This window comes from Oratosquilla oratoria, chromosome 18 (assembly GCF_046742065.1).
Source record: "Oratosquilla oratoria isolate Oo_2021 chromosome 18, ASM4674206v1, whole genome shotgun sequence".
NCBI lineage: Eukaryota > Metazoa > Arthropoda > Malacostraca > Stomatopoda > Squillidae > Oratosquilla > Oratosquilla oratoria.
This window is the reverse complement of record NC_134794.1, coordinates 41545098-41569347: the sequence shown is the minus strand read 5'-3', so window position 1 is coordinate 41569347 and position 24250 is coordinate 41545098. Positions and strand designations below refer to the sequence as shown.

At 40.2% G+C, this 24250-nt stretch overlaps 1 protein-coding gene across 5 annotated transcripts; it reads right to left on the bottom strand.

Moving 5' to 3' along the window:
• Nucleotides 1-2887: 2887 nt before the first annotated feature.
• LOC143035172 (uncharacterized) lies at nt 2888-23927 on the bottom strand. Of its 5 annotated transcripts, none has more exons than XM_076201833.1 (6): nt 20919-23927; nt 19056-19166; nt 10460-10639; nt 8141-8239; nt 7546-7840; nt 2888-6328 (listed from the first exon to the last, which is right to left on the bottom strand). In XM_076201833.1, exons 1-6 carry the CDS (start codon nt 22980-22982, stop codon nt 6288-6290), a joined length of 2790 nt encoding a protein of 929 aa, XP_076057948.1. In that variant the 5' UTR covers nt 22983-23927; the 3' UTR covers nt 2888-6287. The 5 variants fall into 5 exon arrangements, with proteins under 5 accessions (XP_076057948.1, XP_076057950.1, XP_076057946.1 ...); XM_076201835.1 differs by having other exon boundaries at nt 2888-7840; nt 20919-21490; nt 22817-23927; XM_076201831.1 differs by having other exon boundaries at nt 2888-7840.
• Nucleotides 23928-24250: the final 323 nt, after the last annotated feature.

The window sequence follows — 24250 nt, the reverse complement described above, 5'->3', positions numbered from 1 at the left end:
GACCATCCTAATACTCTTTCATCAACCCTATCTCCCAACCCCCCTTCCACCCCTGTTCTCCTCCTCACCTCCTCATTTCTCACTCCATTCAGCCTAGTAACCCCCATCATACTTCTCAGATACCTCATCTCAAAAACATTCAAACTCCTCTCTTCCTCTCTTATGTTCCATGTTTCTGCCCCATACAGTGCTGTTAGCACAATCACTCCTTCATATAGTCTCCTCTTAGCATCCATTCCCAAATGTCTATTCCTCATTACACTTTTTAATCCACTAAGGCATTTACTCACTTCTCTCAATCTACATTCTACCTCCACCTTTTCCTGCCACATTTGGACCCAAGTATCTAAAACTATCCACTTCCTCCAGTCGCTCTCCCTTAGCACTCACTTCCAGACTACTGCCACTTTCACCCCTTGTACATCTCATCACCTTACTTTTACCCACATTTATCTTCAGCTTTCTTCTATCACACACTCTCCCAAACTCTGTCACCAGCTTCCTCAATCCCTCCTCCAATCCTGCCAGAAGTGCAGTGTCGTCAGCAAACAACAGCTGGCTCACCTCCCACTTTTCTCCATTTTCTTTAACCATCTCCAATCCCTGACCCACTACCCTTGCATTTACATCTTGCACTACCCCATCCATATGAAAGTTGAGCAGCCAGGGCGACATGACGCATCCTTGACGAAGTCCCACCTTTACCTCGAAGCACTCACTCTCTCCATTTCTAATCCTGACACAAGCTCTACTACTCTCATAAAAACTCATGACAGCTCCTAGAAGCTTTCCTCCTATCCCGTATATCCGCAAAACCTCCTACAGTGCCTTTCTGTCTACCGTCATAAGCCTTTTCCAGGTCCATAAAGGCCCAAAAAACATCCTTCCCCTTTCCTATAGCTTTCTCACATATTTGTCTTACCACAAATATCTGATCTACACAACCTCTACCCATCCTAAATCCACACTGTTCCTCACCAATTACTCCCTCTGTTCCTCTCCTAATCCTCTCAATCAAGATCCTCCCATAAGCCTTCCCAACTACACTTAACAAGCTAATCCCTCTGAAACTACTACATTCACACTTGTCCCCTTTTCCCTTGTAAAGTGGAACTATACAGGCACTCCTCCAGTCCTCCGGCACTCTACCCTCTCTCCAGCAAACATTAAATAACCTCACCAGCCAGTCCACCATCACTGTACCTCCTTTTTTGACATTCTGCATGGCATCCATCCAGACCAGGTGCCTTACCTGCTTTCATCATCTTAACAACTGCCTTCACTTCATCCTTCCTTATTTCTCCTCCATTTTCCTCACTCATCACTCTCATTTTCTTAGCATTTCCCACTGCAACTATCTTTCCCTCCCTATCCTCCTTCACATTTAGGAACTCCCTAAAATATTCTGCCCATCTTCCCCTTACTACCTTCTCTTCCATTATCATCTCTCCATCTGCACCTTTTATCTTTTCTTCTCTACTTGATTCGCCTCCTCTTCCTCTCTTAATTTCTTTCCAAAACATCTTTTTATTACTTTCAAAATTTTCTGTCAAACTCTTACCCCACTTCACATCTGCTCTCCTCTTTCCCTCCATTACCTTTTGCTTTACTTTTTTTTTTTTTGTACCTCTCATGACTCCCTCGTCCTATTTTGTAACCAATGTGTGAAAGTTCGCTTCTTCTCTTCTACACCCTTCTTTGTTTCCTCATCCCACCATTCACTACCCTTCCTTCTATTTCCTCCTGTCCTTCTTGTTCCACACACCATTCTTGCACACTTTGTGACTCCCTCCTTGAACCATCCCCATTCCTCCTCCACACCTAGCTCTACTCTATCCTTCAGCTTCAGATGTGATATATGATAAAAAGTTTAGTGTACTATATTCTCTATTTTCCGTCTTATAAAAAAAAACTGGAATATTTATGATACACTAATTATCTATCCACATGCCAAAGGGTTCTTCCCCCTTATGTAAGAGGTAGTCCATTCCACTCATCTTGGCTCCTCATGGATGATGGCTCATACCGGTCTTTTGCCCACTACTCAGGTTAGAGGTTATGCAATAAGGCAGTACATCCACAACAAGGCCACTTTACTTAATCGGCAACCCCTCCCTCTTCATCCCCTTATGGAAAAAATTGAGAAGATGGGGAGAAATCCCTTTGGGCCGAGTCAAAATATCCACACATAACCACTCCCTCACACTCTTTCTTCGACACCAAAGAGAGAAAACAGGAAGAAAATGCACAAAATTGTAATACATTCTGTCTAATGAAATGATCAAAATGTAAAACAATATTTGCATTTTTCCCCCTGAAACAAAGATGTAAATTGTAGCTATCAGGTCTGGTTTCATGTACAAAGATGCACAATTCTTTTCACATTTTATTATACAAATATGCACTAATAATTCTTGCTTACATTTTGAGGGACCAATGATGGGTACCTAATAAGATGGTCCTGCTACCCATTTTCAAAACCTCATCTCCATCCAATGCAACCCTGAGGGGCTGACACTCCATCTCTAAACTGGGCCCGAGATTCCATCAACTTTATTTCTTACATTTTTTCACATGTGGGGAACTGACAACTGCTCTCCTCTCCACCACTTTCAGTTGGTGACATAATGACTATCCTATTATAATATAACATATACAAGTCAGTCTCTTCTCAGCGAGATCTATGGGAGGTTCCAAGGACCACTGCCAGCCACTGTGGGGCTGCAGATTTTTCACTTAGTAAATGTCAAGGCAACAAAGGATTGTAATTCTTTATCTCCTTTAAGAATTTGGCAACCCATGACACCCTCCTACTACCACAAGTCTGTGACATAGTCACTAATACAACACGGACATCAGTCAAGTTTCTTCCCCGAAATATTTCTTGGGAGGGCCCAAGGACTGCTACCAGCTGATGCAGACCAACAGGCTTCCAATCAGTGAATTTTAAATAATTATTCTTCCTTCATATAGAATAAAGAAAAAGAATGAAAGACGCAGAGATATATGTATATTTCACCTATAGTACAGGCTTCTTCTCCCTTATAAGGGGGGTAGTCAAGGCATGCACCCACTCGCACACAACTGCTCCCATCCACCACCTATTGTTTCCCTCTCATCTTAGCTCCTTGTGGATGAAGGGTCATCCATGTCTCCTGCCACACTGCCTGGATCAGAAGCCATGCAGGACAGTATGTACACCCACCCACAATAAGGCCACTTCATTTACATGATAACGTTCCTTCCTTGTCCCCTCTCCCTCTCTCTCTCATACACACACACGGGGGGGACGAGAGGAGGTAATCAGCCAAGGCATACACCCACCCTCCACCCATGTATAATCTTTTCAACCATATTAATTTTCATTTTAATTCCATGCCGCAGTTGAGACTGACAAAGAACTCAATGGAAGTATATATGGAAACTGATACATGATCAAACTAAGGACTCGAACCCAGTTCAGACAGAACAGTGACTTAGGCCGTTGTGCTATCAAGAGAGGTATAAAGCCTAACTTTCTTATATTTGTATGCTTGAGTTACATATGCTGGGTGTGGCAGGCATTCGAGAACATACCTTATTGGTGATGTAGTATTGTAGATGCCACAGTTAACCATTTTTTTTTTTTATTCAGGCTGAACATGGTAGAAAAATGGTAGGAAATGAAGAGGCATGCTGTAATCATCTCCTTGGCTGCAGGGCACTCCAACTCCGAGATCGCTGCATTCCTGAATGTCGCCAGGTCGTTTGTTTTCAAAGTCCAGAAAGCTTGATGCTGCCAGTGTTGATGTGGTAACAGTTTCTAACCGGTAACGACATTGCCAGTGCTGACAGTATCAGGACACCTGAATTCATCAGTTCTGTCCAAGCTGCCATCAACAAGAACCCTGGGAAGTCCATAAGGGCACTGGGCAGGGAGTTACACATTGAGGCCACCATTTGACATGTGGTTCATGAAGACCTCCGTTACAAGTAGTACATGATGCGGATAGGACAGTTAATGTCCCAGACAATCAGGGAGAACCAAGTGACCAGGGCCAAGTGTCTCTTAAACAGGATGAAACATCCAGAGGAGCCAGGAATGCTGTGGTTCTTCTCCAATGAGATAAACTTTGTCCAGGAACAGAAGGTGAACCACAGAAATGATCAGTGGTTGTGTCAAACTGCCAAGGAGGTTCTGACTATCATGCACACAAAATTTCCAGCCTCTGTAATGGTTCTGGGTGTCGTGACCAATGAAGGCAATGTGATGCTTCCATATTTCTTCCCTCAAGGTCTTCGAGACAACGCCACTGCTTACACCAATGTTTTAGACACAGCTGTGAAACCATGGATTACTGCTGTAGCACATGGTAGGCCATATGTTTACCAACAAGAATCTGATCCAATTACATACAGCCCACACTACCCAAGAATGGCTGGGCAACAATTTTCATGACCATGTCACTCCCAACATTTGGCTCCCTAGCTCTCCTGATGTTAATCCTTAAGACTTAAAGTCTGGGGTGTTGTTGAGAGGGCCTCCAACATGCATCCACACAACACCATTGCAACTCTCCAGCAAGCTATTGTAGCTGCAATGGCAAACATTCCATAGACCCACCTCATTACTGCCTGCCAGTGGTTTAGACGTCTAGCTGTTATTGCGAATGATGGCGGTTTCATCAAATGAATACATACAGTGGGTAGGTATTCACCTGTATATCACAGTGTCATTTTTCTTATTACATGGACATCTCTTTGTTCTCAAATACCTGCTGCACCCAGTGTATGAATTTTCTCTTCAACCCACCCCTGCCATGATAGTGCAATTGATAGTATGTACACAAGGGAAATTATTTTCACCTGTTACATCTGAGATGGGTTGAGTCCTTCACTTGACCAGATATCAGTTTCTGTATATGCTTTCATTGAGCTCCTCATCAGTCTCAACCATGATGGCATGGAATTAAAGTGAAAAACAATGTGGTTGAAAAGATGAATATCTTTACACTGGGGACCATTCAATGTGTGTAAAATACTTTCCCATGTGTACATACTACCAAATGCACTATCATGGCTGGGGTGGGTTGAACACAAAATTCATGTATATATACATATGTAACTCGAGTATACAAATACAGGGTGTGGCATAGCAACTTCCTTATTTGAAAAGGAGGCATGGTTAAAGATGGTCACAGTGAATTGGGGAAGGGCTCAATGGAAGGGGCTGGATGGGAGGTTTCTGTCTACACCCATTTCAGTCACAAACAGTCGTGCTTTAAACGTGAATTCAGACCGTTGACGGGGATCCAGATTTTTTTTTTTTCTTTTCTTTTGCATGCTCTTGAAGAGATGGAACTGGACAATGTGTGGTTTCTACAAGATGGGGCCACAGCCCACACCACCAGGATTTCAATGGATTTTTTGTGAGAAGCCTTCCTCCCTGAGAGGAAACATAAAATAGTTTGCATGTTCGTCTGATTTAGCCCCATTATTTTCTGGGGAGTTATCTCAAATCCCTGGTTTATAACGATCATCCACAGACCTGGAAGACCTACAGGATAACATGATCCTAAAATTCCCAATATCACGGTCAACATGCTTGAAAGAGTGGACCAAAACTTCCAAATTCTCCTGATCAACATTTTGAAAATAGAGGCCACCATTTAAATATTCTTTTTAAAAACGTGTTCAATTATGTGTAAATCCCCTCCGTTATGTAACAGGCAAAATATAAGGTTTTGAAATGTGTAGTCTCTTATTTAATTTTCAAATAAGGAAGTTCCCACACCCCACCCTGTATAAAAAGTTGTGCTCAACTTATATCTTTTGATGGTGCAATGGTCTAGATCACTGTTCACTTGTTTGAGCTGGGTTCAAGTCTTTAACTTGAACATGTACCAATTTCTGTATATGCTTCCATTGAGCTCCTCTTCAGTCTCGACTCTCATTAAAGTGGTGCTATGGCTTCCGGGTGAGCAGCAACAGCCACCAGATTGGCCAAGTATCACAAGGAAGGAATAGTATGTTGGTGTCTAAGTAACATTAGAGTAAGGCAATGTTGGATAAGATGTTTGCTATTATTTGTGTGGTGGTTGCATCTGAGGCAGTTTGTTTCTTAGGCCTGGCCTATGCTGTGTTGGTATGGCTTTAAAAACGGATGATGGCCTGTATAGTCATGCTAGTGTGGTTCTTCTTTGATGTCTGGAGGAGTTTGGGGGAGTAGGGAAATTGTTGGTTGGTCTTGCAGTGCTTGTTTCATGACCTTATGGTATCATGTCTTTGATGGTTGTCCTGCACTGCGTCTAACCCTGGCAGTGGCCATGGGGCATGGATGGTTCATCATCTACAAGGAGCAGAGATGATGATGATATAATAAATAAATAAATAAAGAATTTATAAAAATAATCATAATGATGATGATGATGATGATATGGTTTAACGTCACAAACTCCCCCCTATCGGAAGGCTAGGATGGTGCCCCTCACAGAGGGTTTTGTAGCGTGGAATTTAATAAACCATGCCCTTGGTTCAACTTCGCTGATGGCAGGATTCGAACTGCCATCCCCTTGACCTTCACCGCAAATAACGACACCCTAACCCGCTCAGCCAGCGAGCTTCCTAATAATAAATAAAATAGATGTTGAACAGATAAAGGGTGGGTGCATGCCTTGGCTGGCTACCTCCCTCATAAGGTACAAGAGGCCTTTTGGAATACCGACAGATTAACCTCTTCAATACAATTCAAATACTCCTGTGCACATTACGATGCCTGATGAACGATGATTCATCAGATTACATGCACTATAAAATATATAGTTACAGCTGTTATGCGCATTCTCTTTCACCCAGAATATTCATAATCACAGAAAACGTGATCAAGCCTGTTCACAGAATATTGGGGTCACTCGGCTACAACTACAAAATAAATATAACCAGGATGCTGCTGCTGGCATCCTCATATCCACTTACACCTTATGACACCTACAAAGGCATCATTGTATTCTAAGGGTCAATAGATACAAAACTTCCAGTTTAATATCACGAACTCCCCTTATCGAGTGGTTAGGACGGTGCCCCTTACAAAGGACTCTTTAGGGTCGAATTTAATTAACCATGCCCTTGGTCCTACTTGCTGGCGACAGCATTCGAATTGCCATCACCTCAACCTCAAACACAAGCAGCAATGGTCTAACCTGCTTGGCCTGCACGCATCCTGACACAAAAAAGTCAATGGGTGAATACATTCCTTTTACAGCCTGATTTACCTGAATACCCCAGGCCTTCTCCCCCTTATAAAGGGGTGGTCAAGACAAAAGTAATGAGGCTAAACAGAAAATCACATTTACTCATAGCAATAACAAACCAGATTTTATCTGAGAAAAGTGCTTTGTACACGTCTTAACACAAACTTTCACTTTTCTTCTTTAATGTGGGCCATCTCTTCATCTTCTACCTCGCATTTTACCTCAACAAGAGCAATAATGTTTTCTGGTTGGTCTTCTCTTTTAACTCTGCCTAAATCAAACACATCCCATTCTTGCGATGCAAACAGCTCATTACCTTCCTGCTTTATTTCTTTTATTTCATTGGACACTCTCGGGGATATTTCAGAATCTCGTGAGGAACAGGTTTCCTTCAAATATCCCTCAGGCTCCTCTGCTCTATCAACATACACCTCGCCACAGTTCTTTGGTTCATCTGATGGATGAGGTCTGCTTTCACTCGGCATCTGTATCTGTTCATATTTACGGGGCCTTCCTCTCTTCCGTTTTGGCATCATGACTTTTAGCTCTTCTTTCTTTCCATCACCAGAATCTGTCCACTCAATCTCAGATGGACTGTCTTCTCCAGTGACCTGTAATACATAAAAATTCTTAAATTGGTAACAATACGTCAACTTGGATTGACTTAGGTAAGACAGATTGAGGTGAATCTACATTAGATTAAATTAACTATCAGGCAGAGAACTCCCATAAAGACACTTCCCAATACACTAATGCACCTGCACATACTACTTCATTTTGTAATCCCTTACAAACTGTTGAAATTCACAAATATTCCAGGCACCACAGTAACTAATTTATTCTCAAGTTATTTGTGCTTTAATATGAATTCTAACCAGGCAATGTGCATCACAACTACCTTTATTACTTACTGAATCATCATCTGAATCTCCATATGCACTGACATAGTCTGGCCCTGTTATAAAAGTGCCTTTCTTTTTCCGAACAGGACGAACTTTACGCTCTAACATCTGTTAAAACGAGATATAGAATATTATTAATTCCCTGTTTGGATTTAGGGTATGTTTACCAAACAAATATAATAGTCTCGTTTATCCAGACAAGTAAATATGATTTAATATAAAACAATTTAAAACAATACCAGAAAAATAGACGACAGGGAGAAATCCCTTGAGGTTGTCAAAATATCATTCACACATACTCCCTCTCCCCCCCATCCCCCACCCACTCCCTTCCATGCATCATCCATACACAACCATTCTCCACTCAACCCTATCTTCTCCCATCCTCAATAGACATTCCTCTCTTTCAAAATGTCCCTTTTACCCCATCCATCTCATCCTTGGTCATCCCCTATGTTCACTCCCTCTACCACCTCTGCCTTCCACACCTCTTTTACTATTTTTTTTTTTATTCATTCTTTCCATGTGTACAAACCATCCCAATACTCTTTCATCAACCCTATCTTCAAACTCCCTTTCCACCACCACTCTCCTCCTCACCTCCTCGTTTCTCACTCTATCAAGCCTAGTAACTCCTACCATACTTCTCAAACATTTCATCTTGCACACATTTAAACTCTTCCTTTTATGTTCCACATTTCTGCCTCATACAGCTGTCGGCACAATTAGCCCTTCATACAATCTCCTCTTAGCATCCATTCCCAAATGTCTATTTTTCATTACACTTTTTAATCCCCCAAGGCATTTACTTGCTTTTCTCAATCTACATTCTACCTCCACCTCCACTCGTCCCTTCCCTGCCACATTCACACCCAAGTATCTAAAGCTCTCCACTTCCTCCAGTCTCTCTCCCTTAATACTCACTTGGAGCATGTGGGGATGGAATGGGTGGGAGTAGATTTATGCCTTTGACTTTGGCTACCTCCCTTGTATGGAGGAAAAAGCCATCGGTATGTATGTAAAACAATACATATTAGTGTTGTAAGAAAGTGTGAGCCTACTTATGATAAAAAACCTGAATGCCTACCTACCCTACTACTATTGTACCACTACTTACTAAACTACACATCTCAAAATGTCTATTGGTGAGTACATACATTGTTACAGTAATCGTTATTATGTAAAACAATTCTATTTTTTTTATCACTCATATGTCATTCTTTAAAAGCAAGTCCCAAAACAACAGAATTATCACTTATCCAGCACACTCTCCCCACACATGCAGGATAAACGAGACTTTACTGTACACAGTTGATACTAAATAGGGATCATCAAAAAGTACCTCCTAGAAGTGGTAGATAAAGGACACTGAAAAGGACAATTTCAACACCTATCTTCAAAACTATCAACACCCTTGCCTCTACTTTATGATACAACCTCAAGGATCTCCAGACACACAGTCTCTAGATACCCCAAGATATCTTTGTAAATATTGGCTACACAAACCCCTTTGCATGTGAAGAGCTGACAACTAGCAATTGTTCTTCTTGTCCTACACCTCATCCTAGAAGTAAAAGCTACAAGAAAATACTGTACAGTCAGGATGAATAATGCACAAATTTCACTCCCACAATCCACTATCCATGTGTTATGCAGAGCACTAGTTAACAACAGATGTTAACAATTTTTAGTCATCACGAGTGTAGCTCCCCTTCCCATAAAATACTACTATAGTCAGCGCAACGAGAAGTGACCACTAAGGTGGGGTTAGGAGATTTCCCGGTGTTGCCACATCTCCACAGATAACACGGCCCGCACGGCTCACACTGAATGCAGTGTGAGGGGGGCGGGGCCAGAGAATAAATGTAGGGCAACGTCACTCTCCCTTGCTCATATGCCATGTCTGACTCGAGGAAACGAAACCTTTGTATAGAAAACATTGCTTTGATTTTTACCTCAGTGGTGGTGTGTGACAAAAAATTGTAATATAATTAAATGTGGCAACATTATGAAAATATAAAATAAAATTATAGAATAAAATAAAATTATAAAATAATTATATGTGGCAACACAGGGGGACTCCCAGTGCTCCGCCCTTACGGCCATTTCTCAATGCAACGAGTATAGGTAGGTAAATATGCAAATTTTTCATATTATTTTTAAGCCTTGACTTGGCTACATCCCTTATACGAAGGAAGACACCCTTTGTTATATAGATAGATAAGTATACAACTTTTACATGTATAGTCATTATTTCTACATAACTATGTTACATTCTGCTCTTAGAATGGATTAAGTAGAATTTGGCTGCCATATCAATATATACACCTCGGCATGAAACTCCTGCTCATCTGATGGGGGAGCTCCGTTTTCACTCTGTGTCTGCTGCTGCTCACTTTTACGGGGCCTTCCCCTCTTCCGTTTTGGCATCATGACTTTTTTATCTTCTTTCTTCTCATCTCCAGAATCCGTCCACTCAATCTCAACAGGACTGTCTTCTCCGGTGATCTGTAATACAACAATGCTGACTGTACAATATTTTCTTATAGGTTTTACACCACCTAGGATAAAATTCATGCTAACTGCACAAGATTTTCTTGTACCTTATTCAATGAGGAAAAATTGGTTGTTTTCAGCCCTCCTCCCTCTTCATGTATGAAGGGGTTTGGGTAGCAAATATTTACAAAGATCTAACAGTCCTGTCTGAAGACTGTCCAATACCCCATACTGGGGTATTGGCTGCATGTTATAGTGCAGTATAACTTGCTCAGCAGCATGCAGCCAATGCTTTAGGAATTAGATGGAGCACCCCTACAAAATAGAGCCACACATCATTTTGCCTAAATTAGAGAAAATATTTACTCCTAGAGAAATTATGCTACTTTTATTGTATTATGAATGTCCCTCCGTTATGCTGCTCCCTCTTAAAACAGTCTTGTACCACTTCTTTAAGTATTTCCATTTTTTGCCTCTGTCCTCTGTAGTAAAGGGGGGGAAGGGGGAAAACCTGCCCGTGTTTCACTTGTGGGTTATAAAGGGCTGCTAAAGTGGGATGGAGTGACTAGATATTCTACTCTCTATAACCCTATCCTACATGAAGTCAAGGCATATGAGGGTCTGGGAGATTTTCAACCAGAATTTTAAGATCCGAGTCTTTAAATGTGCATGGGTGTGGACAGCGTGGTACAGATGTGAGTAAAAGGGACATGATAAGCAGTATGTTTGTAAGAAGGAAGATGGATGTGTTGGCATTAAGTGAAACTAAGTTGAAAGAGAAGGGTGATTTTGAGTTTGGGAGTGTAATGATGAGGATGTTGAGAGTGAGTAGAGGGCGAGGGAGGCAAGGGGTGTCTCTACTAGTGAGGGGATAGGAAAGCATGTGGTAGAATGGAAAGAAGTATCTTTAAAGTTGATGTGGATGAAGGCGAAACTGGGAAAGGAGATTAAAGTCTTTGTAAGTCATTTGGGCCTGGTAGTGAGAGGAGTGTAGAGGAAAGGGATTTTTTTTCTTAAATAGATTTAAATGAGTGGTTAGAGTTTTGGTAGGAATGTCAATATAGTGGTATTGGGAGATCTCAATGACAGAGTAGGGTATAAACCAATAGACAGAGTGGTTGGGAAGTTTGGAGTGCTAGATAAAAATCATAGGAAAGAGTTGATGATAGCTAACAGTGTTTAAGAAAAGTCGAGCATCCACCACCACATGGGAGAGGGTAGTGGATGAAAGGGTGATTGATTAGGCATTAATGGACTATGTAGTGGTATCTAAGAGCTGTAAGAGTTCTGGATGTTCATATTCTTGGGGGAGATAGTTAGGGTATCAGATTATTTTATGGAAGGTTGAAGGGTGCTTAGAATAAGCTTTTTAAATGAGAAGGAAAAGGAGAGGATTACAAGAAGCTGGGAGAAGTGTGGGGGAGGGGCGAAGGTTAGAGTAGAGATAGGAATGGAAGAGGAATGGGGATGTTTCATGGGGAGTGACATGGTGTGCAAAGATGGTATGTAGAACAGGGAGGATGGGATGGAATAGAAGGAAGGGTAGTGAGTGATGAGATGATGAAATGAAAAAGGTAATAGAAGAGAAGAAACAAGCAGAGACTGGTTGCAAAATAAGATGAGATATTTCTAATATAAAAAAATTTAATGGTTGCTTATGCCATCCGGTGGTAAATCGGTAACACCTTCGCGTTTGGTGGTAAATCGGTAACACCGCCAACTGAAGAAATCGAAGAAGAGGAAGAACTCGAAGAAGAAGAAGAAGAAGAAGAAGAACTCGAAGAAGAGGAAGAAGAACTCGAAGAAGAAGAAGTAGAACTCGAAGAAGAAATCGAAAAACTCGAAGAAGAACTCGAAGAACTCGAAAAAGAAGAACTCGAAAAAGAAGAACTCGAAAAAGAAGAACTCGAAGAACTCGAAGAACTCGAAAAAGAAGAACTCGAAGAAGAACTCGAAGAACTCTTTATTTTCCAAAAAAGGGGCGTAGCCCAGGGCGCGCAGCAGCGCCGCAGGCCAAGGCCCCCGGCGTAGCCGGTGGGCTTGTATGAGGAAAAAAAAAAAAAAAAAAAAAAAAAAAAAAAAAAAAAAAAAAAAAAAAAAAAAAAAAAAAAAAAAAAAAAAAAAAAAAGCAGTGGTTGCAAAATAGGATGAGATATTTATGAGAGGTACAAAAAAAAAAAATAAAAATAAAAAATAAAAAATAAAATAAAAGGAGGTAAAAGGGAGAGCAGTGGTAAAATGAAGAAGTAGGACAGAAATTTTTTAAAGTAATAAAAAGATGTTTTGGAAGGAAGTTAAGACGAAAGGGAGGCGAGTTAGGCAGAGAAGGAAAGGTGCAGATGGATATATGTTAATGACAGAGTAGGTGGTATGGGGAAGTTGGGCAGAGTATTTTAGAGAGCTGTTGAATGTGGAGAGGGTTAGACAGTGGTGGTAGCAGTAGAAGGTGCTAAGAAAATTGTGGTGATGAGAGAGGAAAATGGAGATATAGAAAAGATGAGGTACAAATGAATAGGAATAAGAAGGGTGGAATTCTTTGACAACACAAAAACATGCCAATTATATACATCTTCATACATCTATGTCATTTTTCTTTGTCTATAGTCTTACACTTTCATTTCAAATTGTCAGTTTCCTAGGAGTACTCAACTGGAAGGACCACAAATATTTCAGTTACTTCAGTGAATGTTTCTAGTTAGACTTGAGAAAAGAGATTAACAACAAAGTAAAGAGTTTAAAAAAATAACTACTATCACATTAACAACCCAATCTTAATTCACAATTTTCTTTCTTCTATTTGAATTTTTTTTTATTATACTCCATTTCTTACATAATATTGAAAGTCTCATAATTACGAAATTCTAATTATATCAAATTACTTGTGCAGGAGTTATACTGTAGTATTATTATTTTGCAGAAGATGAACAGTGCTTTTAACCTTGGGAACAATATCACACTGAAGAAGTTGAGTTGTAGAGGTGGCAAGGGCTAGCTTAAGAGTGCACCAAAACAGAAGGATCTTATTAGTTAAAACTGATACTCTTTTGTGAATGGAGACTTGTCTCCACTCATTTAGAATGCCAAGCAATTTGGTCCATAGAGATGTGACCAAGTCACTAAAATACCATCCATCCATATACCAAGGGAGCTAGTCAAAGTCAAAAGGCATATACCCACTCCCACCCACCACCCTTTCCTTCTTCTCATCTGAGCTCCTCATGGATGATGGGCCATCCTTGTATCCTGTCCACTGCCCTAGGCCAGAAGCAATGCAGCATGGCACAACACATCCACAGTAAGGCCACTTCACTTAATGGGGACCCTCCCCTCTCCATCCCCTCATACAGAAAAATAGAAAATGGGAGGTGGGGGGGGGGGGGGAATTCCCTTGGGCTGTGTCAAAATAGCATTTACACATAACCACTCCCTAACCCTCCATCCCCCACCCACTCCCTTCCTTGCATCATAGTATCATCTATACACAGCCATTCTTCACTCTCCTCAATACTCTTTCATCAATCTCCTGTCTGAGGTACTGGCTGCATGTACAGTAAAAATCTGCTCAGTAGCATGCAGCCAATACTTTAGTGTCTATATAGGGCACTATGGGCCAGAGCCACACATCATTTTGTCTGTGTTAGAGGAAATATCTACTTATGGAGAAATGATGCTACTTTATTGCACTTCAACTGTCTCTCCATTATGCTGTCCCCCCAACTCTTAATACTGTCCTTTACCATTTCTCTGAACATGTATTACCATTTTCACCTACCCCTGTGGTAGGGGAGGAAGGAATACTGCCAGTGTTTTCCCACTCAGGTTGTAAAAGGTGACTAAAATGGGGCACAGGATCGAACAAAGCATCCTGCTCTCTGTAGCCCTACACGAAGTCAAGACCCAAAAGGATCTGGGAACCTGAACTCAAAGGTTTGGGTCTTGTAATGTGCATGGGTGTAGTACACTAAAATACAAATATAAAATATTAGGAATACCCATTACAAAGATTTATTCTGTTATACTCGCATTTTAATTAAATATTTTCATTATAGGTGAACCCCACTATTTGTAGGGGTTACTGGAATGAAAATTATGCAAATTATGGAAAATGGGAAATGTCTGTTGCCCCATCCCTCCCACTGCCTGCCTCTAGGTCCATGAAGTCATATTGAGCATGTTCACTACCTTAACAAACCTACAGTGACCTATTACTGTATAGTACAGTATTACACAAGTGTAACTTGTATTTACACAAACATGAATGGCAGATAGACCAAGAAGACAGATGTACATTCTCATAATCAAACATACAGGTTACCCACCAATTATTGTACTCGCCTGGAGGGGCCCATGGTGTTTCTGTGGAGGATGGTGATGAAGGTAGACCAGGCAGTGGTACATCATCAGGTAGGTTACACATCAATTATTGTACATACTCGCCTGGAAGGACTGAGGTGTTTCTGATGAACATGGTGACACAGGTAGCACTTGCAGTGGTATGTCATCAGCCAACAAAGAGTCTGGTCGTGATGATGGGCTACATGGAGACATAGGGCTAGGTGAAGGATGAGATGGTGATGTGGGCTTGAAGAATGTCTCTATGTTTGTCTGCTTCATAGACCATCGACTTTGCACTTTTATCAGAACATCACGAATTTCCCTTAAAACTGTACCATAACATTGCATGTGTGGTGACGAAATTGGATGCTCCAGGTACTCCAGCAGAACATCTGTTGCCTTCCTTGCTTCCAATGTTTTAGGACGTGATACCACAGGATCATCCTCTTCACTATCGTCGCCTCCATCAGGGTATAACACTTCAGCAGTAATCTGTTCCTCTGTCAACACTTGTTGACCTGGGTCTCCCTCGTCACACTCCAGCCAATCATTTATGTCTTCAACAGTAGCATTTCCCCCAGCCTGAAGAAAATGACAATGGAAATCAGCTGCCTCGTACCCTTCAAAATCGACGACAGGCTCAGAACCATGCAAGAGACGATTCCATCCACCAGCAAGCACTGAACTGGGCACGTCATTCCATGCATGAGCTATGTTGTAGATGACAGAACGGAGGTTGTATTTTTTCAACCTTTCCAGTGTCAGCGGCCCCATATTCCCATCTTCTTCATCAACTACCACCAAAACTTCCTCCAGGAATCTCCTTCTGTACAGCCTCTTGAATGCTACGACAATTCCCTGATCCATAGGTTGAATGAGGGAAGTTATATTCGATGGTAGAAATTTCACTCTTATGCGTCCATTTTCGGCTACAAGATCCGAGGACGTTGGATGAACGGGAGCATTATCTAGAAGAATGAGAGCACGCACTCTATCTCTGCTCATTCTCATCACATCCATCTGATAGCGCAATATTTCGGGTACGGCATGTTGAAAGAACCATTTCTTAAACACGCTTGCAGTGAACCAAGCCTTCGAAGAATATTCGTAATGAACTGGCTGGGAATCCATTGAACAATTCAAACTCCAAGGTTGTTTTGCTTTTCCCACGACAACAGGTTTCAGACGGTGGGAACCAATCGCATTTGCACCAAACAATAACGACACCCTTGATTTACACAGTTCTCTAAGCAGTGATTTTTCTTTAACACTTACTAAAGTACTTTCCGGAATTGAGCGGTAATATAAGCCAGTTTCATCAATGTTATACAATTGTTCGAGTAATATTCCTTCTTTCTTTACCAAATCATTAATTTCTTTCCAGTCCTGATCAACGACGTCGTTGACATCCAAAGACTCTCCGTATGCTTTCCCGTTAGATAAACCATGTCGGAGTTTAAATCGAAAAAGCCACCCTTCAGAACTTTTGAATCCTTGAAGCCCAATATTACTCGCAAATCTTTCTGCGGCAATTTTCAAATCTGTACCTCGTACCGAAACACCACTAGCGCGTTGTTGATAATACCACTTGATAACGCATTGGTCTAGCTCAATATTCTTAGGCCTAGCCATAACCTTTCTTTCCTTCTTCTTACCAGTCTTTGACGCAGCTGAGAATTCGTCCGTGTATGCCATAATCTTTTCTCGAGCTTTCTTCATTTCACAAAGACTAGATTTTGCAAGGCCAAAATATTCTTGAATGCGTGCATTTGACCACCCTTCATCACATCGACGTAATATTTCCCTCTTCGTCTCCAACGACAGCACTTTCCTGGGTCGTTTTACAGGTGGAGGGGACATGGTTATGATGCAAGCAGCACAACACACAAAGAGTAGCAATTGCATCCATATTTCCACCTCAAACAATGATACCGATGGTTCGGAAAATATCGTCCTCATACCGCCTCCGTTCCCTAGTTGGACAACAAACAACGCATCGTCCGAACACAAGCTGTTTTGGCAATACGCGGTAAGCCAGGCGCGCCATCAGACGACAAATATTTGAATCATCCTCATCACGCGGGCAGTTCAAACTATTCACGGGTTAGCGGACATTGTTTGGAGCCCGTTCGGATGACAATGTTTGAAACATAGCAAAGGGGGGGGGGGTGTTGACTGATAGGTATTTTCTAATTCCTGTGACACTGACCACAAATTGTTTACATATTGAATACCAAATTTTCAATTAAATAAACCAATTGTCCGTGCATCTCTGCGATGCCGTTGTCTATAATGTATCCCTGTAACATTGAGCACAACTTTTGAGAACGAAATATCAAATTGTCAATTAAATCAACAATCAATCTGAATGAAAGTGTCTACATGAGTAAAATCAACTGTCTGGACACCTCTACAATGCAGATGTCAGTTTATATTATTGCTCAATTGTTATATCGCATTTTTTTATATTCAGAAATAAGTCTAGATTACTATTATCCCCATAGCCTTAGTATCATTATAATAGTTCAACTGCAGCGTCACGAAATCCCCCAAAGAAAATAGATTTTTACTACTGTATATTGTTTCTTGGTTGTTTAAAATCAATCTAGAAAAGTCTAGCACATCAGTAATTCATAAACACCATAACTGTTCTTGTATGGTCTGGAATGTTCTATGAAGTTATATAGCCCATCCAGCCAGTACCAACTATACAGTGTGTGTTCTCATTTCTCAAGTTCCATCTTAAAACTCAAGAAAGACTGCCAAACTCAATATTTCAACAACAATTTCCTGACATACATAGAAAAACAATGGTTTTTATGCATTTGTTTTTTTGGCTACCTCCATTGTAAGACGGAAAAAGCCTTTGGTATATGTATGTATGTACATAGAAAAACTCCTGCACTTGAGAAAAAACACACTGGCACACTCAGGACAACACCTGTCATTAAGACAGTACCAACACTGAATAGGCCTGGCCACAGAGTGAAACTACCCCCAGGCACAACCACCACACATAGGTCACTGAACACTTCATACTACAATACTTCCCACACTGACAACCCCCAGACAACAATACAATAACTCTTCCCTGAGTGACTCATGGTCCCACCTAGGGACTGTTGCTGGTTACCAGAACGCTGCAGGTCTTCTGCAAGAGAGACCAGGGGCAATATATTATCTTTATCTTTTTTTTAATACCACAAGCCACTAGTTGACTATTTTGTCTACCGGTACTTGAGCAGCAAAATAAGCAAACTAAGTAAAATCAAACTGAAATGTCATGATGTCAATGATTAGTTAAATCAATCAAATTATAGATTGAGAATATGGTGACAAGTTCCCAACAATGTACTGTAATATACTAGTAACTTACATACATACATATACCAAGGCTTTTTCCCCTTTACAAGGGAGGTAGCCAAAAAGGAAAAGGCCTAAAATCATTCCCACCAATCACATCCCTGAATACACTCCACACCCCTCCACCTGAAAAAAAGTAATAGTAACTTAAGTCTATTTATTTTGACTTTATTTAGAACTTTTCAACTAATTTAAACTTATTTCTGTCCCCTAAACTCCATGAATAATGAAAATTGAATATAATATCATTAAAATTTATAAGACAATCAATCAATCAATCAATTTGTTCCCCCCCATCTTTCTTGCAGAATACCCGCACACTTACACAACAACATAAATTTCATTTCAAAACCTCCTGGCATGGACTTGGTTCACCTCCCACTTCCCTCCACTCTCATTCACCAACTCTAAACTCTTGCTTACCACCCTAACCCATCCATACACACAATGAACAAACATGGTGGCAAGACACAGTCCCATCTTGTCAAAAACATTTACTCTCCATTTCTGACCTTTACACAAACTCTACACTCAACAAATCCCCCCCCTATCCCAAACATCCATAGCAAAGACCTCAATGCCTAGTTAGTCCTAACATATGTCTTCTCTAAATCCATGAAAGCCAAAAATCCTTACCCTTTACCAAGGACCTCTCACATATCTTACAGCATAAAATAGAAGAACAGAAACAAGGGCAAACCAGCAAAGCATAAAGCAAAAAATTTCTTACCTTTCCACTAATTACCATTTCAGTATAATCCTCATTTGAGCTGATATAATCTGCATCAGTTTTCAATGGGCTCATCTTATAATGACATGGTGATCCTTCCTCCTGCATCTCCTGTTGAGAGAAAAAAAAAAAAAAAAAAAAAAAAAATTAGTTCCCATTTTAGCTACAAAGTAACCCTTAGGCCCACAACATTATTCAAAAGCATGACAAATTAGACTAACTCATTCCTAAACTTAGCTTATACATGTCAATAACAAACATTTAGAATAATGGTAAAAGCTTTAAAATTAAGATGTCAATAATTAGGGTTTTCAAATAATCTGGACATCCTGATCAGCATTCAAATTCAAGAGTAAAGAAAATAATGGGCAATAATATAAGAATAAATAAAATAAGAAATAAACATATAACAATAAATATATCAATAATACAGAATATTAAGTGAAACCAAACTCATAAAAAAGCCACTATGATAGCTTACCGCTTCAAAGGCAAAGTGACTTAAAAAGGGAAGTACATTATAAAAATGGAAAGAAAATACTGTCCAGATGCCGTGACTGAATATCAAATAAAAATATATATACAAAAATAAACATGGTAGGAAAGTGTACTCTATAGAAAATATTTTTTAGATAAAATACATAAATAAATATATGAATAAATAAAAAGTGTTGAATACATACAGTAAACAAGCAAATCATTAGTCAATTTTGAGTAACCACTAGATTACATAGGAGCACAGCACATGTGTCAACAGGTTGCTGAGCCAGGTCATGTGTTGTCATTGTTCATTCCTAACAATGACTGTACACTCCAGTGCACCTACGACTCCAAAAAGGATAATACAAACTCTCACCATCAATGAAAATCCTGAGCTGTTTGACAAATCATTAAGATAGGTTAAGTTTTAGTCGGGACTACAAAAACTTCCATTAAATACAAACTTTTCTTAATCTGCATTGGGTTATGACCCCCCAAATAATCCAGATTTATTACCTTTCACTATATCTACCTTCACTGCACTTATCAAATTGAAACCTTAAAGGAGGGACCAATGACAGGTACCTTCAGGTTGAGGTCCTGCAAAATGGACAGAAAAGCTGCCCATTTTCAAAACCCATCAACACCCTCGGCTCTATCAAGAAGAGCAGCTTAGGAACTGACATTTGGTCTCCAGTATTGTCCCAAGATCTATCTCTTTCAACTTCAACTGTATTTCTTACATTTTTTCCATACATAAGAAGACAACTAGCAATTTCCCTCTCCTAACTAACCATTTTCAGCCAGTGACATAGAAACAGACTCATACAGGCAACAATCCAGTTTCTTCCCAGAGATTGTGTGTTGGGGTGGATGGGGGGTGGACCTGAGGACTGTTGGCAGTTTAGTTTAAATCACACTTCTCTCTCTCTCTCTCTCTTTATGTTTTTTATTTATTTATCTATTTTTTATCAGTACAGTCCCGAATGTTTCATCTATGGGCTACACACAGAATGAGGTACCCAAAAGAGTATCTCAATCTATGAGGCAGCCATCCTTCTACTGGCACAATGTAACTCAGCACTACCTGTCACATGGTTGGATTGTTGGCAACTAAACCAGCTCCCCCACTGGTCAATCACCAGTGAGAAGTGTATGTTAAACACTCAGATGAAGGAAAAAGAAAACCATCAGAGCAACAGATGAACTTTGAATCAGTGGCCATTCAACACTGTTATGGGTCACTAACCTACGTGTTTGCAGTGCACGGCATCCTTGCAGTGCCTGAGGGCTAAGTGATATCAAATCTATGAATAACCCAGGTTTCATCCATTACCTATATAGAATTGTAAACTACATACCACAGTATAAATAAAAACAAACCTTTGGGGAAGGATTGTTCTCGATGCTCGAGTCCAGATCTAAGGTCATCTCTGGACTACAATCATTTCTGCTTTGGTCAATTAACAGGGACATAATAGTTTCAACATCATCTTCATCCTCACATGAAAACCACTGGATCCTCTCACAGGTTTCTTTTTCAGAAGGACCTGTGAGGGCGCACGAAGTCTTTCCTTCAATTTCCTGTAGTGCACTTGTGGGCAATTCATACGACAAACAACATTTTCCTTGTCTACATAGCCCACTTTTGATTGCAAGAACTCCCGAGAGGAAATTCAAGTTTGAATGATCTCTAAGTTTGAGTTTCACAATATCAAATTGGCCAAACAGTTTCTCAACTTCTACATCCGAGTGGGGCAAAGAAATAATGTCAATAACAAAGTCATACACGTCTTTAAAGGGATTGGCTAACGGCACTATACTGTAATCACCTACTTCCTTCCAAAATTTCAATGTCGATGTTCTCTCATGCCACCTTACTTCTTGAAGCTTTTTCCATTGACATTCAATTTTTTCAATTTGCATTGGACTGTACCCTAGCATTTTAGCAACATCTGCAACAAATTCCCTGGAACCTTTAAAACATTCCTGAACTGACAACAGAGACATCATCTGAAGAACTTCGAAGTTCTCTGGCAACCTTCTTCTAAACTCATTACAGAGGTCGGCAACAAATGACAAGCAACATTCACGAACTCTTCTCTCCATTTCTTTAGACAAGTTTGATTTCTGACACATCTGTTCAAATTCAATGCCAAGATATGCCTTGGGGTTGATAAAGGAGCTGAAGTCTGTCGTCAATGGATTTATGTTTGCTGCTGGAACAATCACCCTCCTGCTCAAGCTTAGGATGAGATTTGATAAGTCTTGCAAAAACCTCAGTGGATTAGGATTTCCACCATGGACTAAAGTTGTGATCCGCATAATATCTCTGAGGATTGAACACACAAATATCAAATACAGTCTATTTGCCGGTTCAGTGTAAAGTTCAAGCAACTTTTCCGTCATGTAGCTACAGGGATAAGAAGCCATGTTAGTTTCCAAAAGCTGTTTCAACTTTTCCCAATGTTCTAAAATACGGGACACTGCAGGTTCTATGGCAATCCAACTGACATCACCCTCTCTTGGATTTTGAAGTCGTTTTTCTCCGTCATTAAGTTCTTCATATAAGTGCCCTGCTGGGTTATCTTCTAACCATCTATACGTTTCCTGCACAAGGTAAGGTAGCTCTAAAGGCAATGTTTTTGCTGCAGACTGGGACAATCCCCACTGAAGAGAAAAGGATGTACATCTAAACACAATCAAGTTTGGGAGCTTGAATTCTTCCTTGAGTAATCGGCAAATGCTATCAATCAATCCAGAAATATTGATTGCACTGTCCATACCAATACCAACTAATTTTTGTGACTGAAGCTTTGTGTCCATCAATAATTTCTTAATAGCAGCAACAAATGACACTGCAGATTCAGTTTCAACCTCAACAAATCCAAGAAATGATGACACAATTCTGCACTGTTTCTTGTTGAAATACCTTATTGTAACACCAACAAACTTCACTAATGACACATGTGTGGAGCCATCAATCAAAATACTAAAATTAGCATCGCCTACATCGTCTCCCAGCTCCCTTTGAAAATGTGGTGCCATTACATATTCCACTATCTGTCTACACCTTGTCCTATCAAAGTTCATATTCTGAGCTATTTCACTGTCGTAAAATATATTTCTACATAATTCAGTTAGGTGATATGCAACGTTCAACGTTGCATGTTGTACGATAAACAATGTCAAACGTCCCTCGGCTCCAGTTCCTTGTGATTGTTTCAAGTTTGAATATATCATTGAAGATCTTATATGCTTTGAACTAAATGAATGCTTACGCAAATCACACAACTTTGGCACTAATTTGCAACCACAATACAAACAAAACGCTTTATTATCGTCTCCTTTCACAGGCCTTAACCAATCTTTTAAATCTGGGAATTCTTCCCATTTCTGTTGGTAAGTTCGAACGTATTTTGGGCATATTTCTTCTCCCGTTGCCATTCTGAAGCTTGCATGTGGCTATTTTTCAATCAAATATCATAGCAGGGGTCTGCCAGAATGCTATTAGACACGATCGCATTTGGACACGAACGCCAACGACACAACACTGTTAAGTTGTCAACTAGAGTAGTTTTTCGCTCTTTATTATTACACGAGTTCATGAGCGTTTAATTTTCGCTAACTTCTTTCAATATCCCTTCTTCTTCCACTTTTTCATTATTTTTCTCTTCTGCATCTTAATTTCCTAATAAGAAACTACCCATTAACTGTATATTTTTCCTTCGAAATGTTTTTGTAATTGATTTATTTTATTCCTTTCTTCTTGGATTTATTTTTTGGATAGTATAAGGTTCCTAATGTTGTAGAGGATGAACCTTGTATGTTGTCCTTTTTTTTTATCAGGGCCAAGTAGCTACTTCTTGCTCTGCTCTATGATTTTGATGCTGGTGTACTGTTGTTACAGCAAGATATTATGCCATGGTTTATTTAATATTACTATTTCATTAAAAGATATACATGTGGTGACGTGACGTCACCATACACATACAAAGATCTTTATTTTCTATTTCTTCTTCCCACTTTTCACGATTTTTTCTTCCACCTGTATCATTCTCTCGTTTTGTGATATATATTTCTCTTCTTTCTTCAGTAGGCTACTCTTTACATAATTTGCTCTCCTTTCCATTATTCTCATCCTCACATCTGACTTCCTCTATGACCACTGTATTGCATAGGTCGATGCTTCCATGGTTATTTTTGTGGATGGAAAAGGTGATTTACTTGTTTTCCGTAGAAATTCCGTTCCTGTGGTTGCTTCTGCGTCAGTCCTTAATCCTTCTTGGATACACACAACACAGTCCCTATGCTAATTTTCCTAAACTTCTAACACGACCCCCTCTGCACGTCTCCCACCTTCGTCCACTCACACACACACACATGTAAACACCTGTGGACCTCGCTATACAATGCCACCCACACCGACGCGCGGGCATTCCCGCCTTCTCCGCGCACCCTTTGACCTCCCACCCCACCGGGGGGGGGGGGGTGCCAACCACGCGTCCCCGTCCGTGCCACATTCACTACATTCACACCACAATTTTCTACAGATTTCGATTTACTACTGTTTTCATTTTCTCCTATGTAATATTTGCACTCAGTAATTTATTGCTACTCTGTTTTGTAAGTGAGTAGGTCATGTTTGCATTTTCTTCTGTTACGTAATAAACGTTAGAACACACACACACTCTCCTTTACTCTCCGGCAAAAAA